General features: G+C 36.4%; 1 protein-coding gene across 1 annotated transcript; it reads right to left on the bottom strand.

Annotated features, from left to right (window-relative positions):
• Nucleotides 1-2,154: 2,154 nt before the first annotated feature.
• On the bottom strand, nt 2,155-2,556 carry LOC148870878 (protein SMALL AUXIN UP-REGULATED RNA 12-like). Its single transcript, XM_088970001.1, has one exon. The coding sequence runs from the start codon at nt 2,554-2,556 to the stop codon at nt 2,155-2,157; it is 402 nt and encodes a 133-aa protein (XP_088826127.1).
• Nucleotides 2,557-3,036: the final 480 nt, after the last annotated feature.

Below are 3,036 nucleotides of genomic sequence, written 5' to 3' on the forward strand. Positions count from 1 at the left end.
ATTTTCAAAGCCAAATTATACACCAACTTTTTCCATCTATGTTAATTATGTGCTGTACACGCGTATTTAGTAACCATATGGAACTGCACTTCTAATGAAGACATACATGAATGCATGAAAGAAAGAAGATTCATGAGATGTCTTTCTAATATGAAAAGTTGGTCACTACGATTCCTCCAGTTATGACTTGTCTGTGGGATCTGTTCCCGTCCCATCTTTTTCTCCATTTCTTTGAATAGGTCTAAGGTCGGGTTTCCTTGATAAAACATCAAACAACTTGCGAGCCAAAACATTAATGGCTTCAGATTGTGGTTCCCACAATGCATGGTGTTTGAATTACTGCCATCATAATAAATGATTTGGTAGGAAACAGTGTTGACCAATGACTTTCTGAAACTTATATGTTGATAGCAACCATTATTGTAGCAGAAAAGAAAAGGCAAAAAAGCAAAAACGCAAAAAAAAAAAAAAATGCAACCATTGCTTTCATAATGTCAGTTATAATTAAGTTATTTGCTGCAAGATGTATCTTAAAGACCATCACGTGCGCATCAAATAATTTTAAAATGGCAAAAATTACCTTTTATAATATTTTTTTGACTATTTTACTCGATTTGTTTGAGTGTTAAAAGAAGGAAAGGAGAACGGTTATGAAACTAAACAAGTGATCATCCGATTACAGTTGATTGTTGAATGGGCCAAGGAACTTAAAAAGGGGAGCAGGAGCTTCAACAATTGATTGCTGACCAGTTTCATAATCCATCTTTCCTTTTTGTTCTTCTAACACTCAAACGAAATGGGTAAATAGTCAAAAAATATCATAAAGGGTATTTTTGCCATTTTGAAATTATTTAATATACACTTAATGTCACATAACGGTGTTGACTAATGGTAGGGACCTATTAGACACAATTTGAAAGTTCAGAGTATTATAGAGACACGTTTTAAAGTTTGAGAACTGACTTGACATAACCCTAAAAGTTTAGGGTACTATTCAGGAATTTTCCCTTAATTGTTTTACAATTCCAATTATAATATGGGCCATTGGTCTTTACCTAATTAAAAAGAGGGTTTTTTTATATAATTTTTTATCCCCTTTCTTTAATAACACTAAGGCCCCGTACGCTTTTCAGTAAGGTACTTACCCGAAATGTAATTACTTGGGTAAGTTTTTCCTAGGGAACACTTACTCAGGTATGTGCATTTACCCATGTTCTTTTATTTCTCAGGTAAATAAGGCAATGACCATTTTAACTATAAAAATCCATTATTAAAAGAGGTATTTTTGTCTCATTCAAGTGTTGGCAACTTCCCCCCTATGTGGAAAAGTTATTTATCCACCTAGGAGATAGGTATCACTTTCCTAGGTAAGTAATACCCAAGAAAATAAACTTTCCCTAATCCTCACATAAAACTGAAAAAAGAACCAGGGATTCTTTGTCAATGGGAACCAAAATCCTATTGACCAACTTCCCCCTCTCCAAATCCAAAAAAAAAGAACACCCCCTCAGATTTCTTGATTCATCATGCTCAGAAATCTAATATTTCTTTATTTTGTTTTATTTATTTAAGAAAAAATGTAATCAAATAATCTGTTAAGACCATGGTGAAAATTATTTTCCCATCAGTAATTAATAGAAGCAAGAGCTGTTATCAACAACTACACCTTCAGACATTAAGGAGCTTAAAATTAAACCTCATTAAAAAACTTATTCACCAAAAGACAAAGTAATTGGCTTTCAGTTCAGCCGCTTCAGCTGTTATCAACAGCTAATAAGAAGCTAGATAATATTCCTTTTTGGGTGGAAAAAGGATAATATTCTGTACTTGGCAAAGTCGCTTCTGCGTTGGTTGAGCTGCCTTGATCGAGCCACCTTGGAGAAAATATGTGAGATAGGTTAAAGTGGATTTTGCAGCATATGTAAATGTAATATAATTCCAACTTTGGGTGAAAACCCTCCCAAATGGGCATTTAATCTCTCTCTCTCTCTCAAATGAAATGAGAAGAAAAACAACAAAACAGCACTGGCTCTTTGAATAACTAACTGGTAGCTTAGAAACAAATCATGGAGAGCACCAGAGTAACAGACATCTTTTATGAAATCATTCATTTGCTCTATTAGAAACCTTTTTTTTTATTATTACCATGTCTCATCAGGATTTTCGATCAAAACAAGCACTAAGATCTCTCTCTCCCCCACTGTCTGCCAGTATCCTCTCGATCTCGCTTGGTCTGCAAGGAATGGTGAGTGCACCCTCCTGATCGAAACCAAACTCCTCCGCTGCCTGCTCTAACAGCCAGAGAAATGCTGGATGCGTCAGATAATTCAGCGCAACAACAAACCTTTTGGGCTCACCATCATCAACTGCAATCACTGCGAAGTGGCCTTCCTTGACGTCTTCTGGCACTGAATATTGTGCAGACTCGTCACTGATCTCTGCTTCTGTTTCATCTGAATCGTAACTCAGCAGTCTCCTAGTCAGGGAGAGACTCTTCTGTAGCATCTCTACCACCACCTTGAGGTTTACAACGCCATTGCTTCTGCGCTTAGCCATGGCAAATGGTTCTCTATGTCGGTCTTGTGAATACAAACTTGGGCTAGCTTGATTCATATATAGTGTCTAGAGGCCGTCTGTACACTAACATCCAAACAGAGGTGGACGTCTGTTAGAATTAACGAAGTCAGAGCTATGAAGTTGTATCGAAAAAGGAGATGAGTGGTGACAAATAATTGAAGTAGCTAGTTTGGGAAACTATTACATTTTGAGTTTGACCCAGCTAGACGCAGAAGTAGCCAGAGAGACCATTGCATGTGATTGAGTCCTCCTCGCCTTGATACGTCCCTTTTTCCTCGTCACTTGGGTATCCGCGTTATCAATGTTGTAGATATTGGCAAAGAGAAGAAGGAAAGATTTGTTGTGTATAAGATTGTGCATCACGATTAATTCCCCAATGATGATGAGGAACAACATTGTGTTATTAAGATGAAATTAATAATGTATGTAATTATATTAGCTTCTGTATATCATAGTTTA

This window comes from Nelumbo lutea, chromosome 2, assembly GCF_056320005.1.
Source record: "Nelumbo lutea isolate HS-2025 chromosome 2, American lotus-T2T, whole genome shotgun sequence".
NCBI classification, from domain to species: Eukaryota; Viridiplantae; Streptophyta; class Magnoliopsida; order Proteales; family Nelumbonaceae; genus Nelumbo; species Nelumbo lutea.

Excerpts from the sequence above, each read along its gene's own strand:
- LOC148870878 (XM_088970001.1), bottom strand. The coding sequence starts at position 2,556 with ATGGCTAAGCGCAGAAGCAATGGCGTTGTAAACCTCAAGGTGGTGGTA.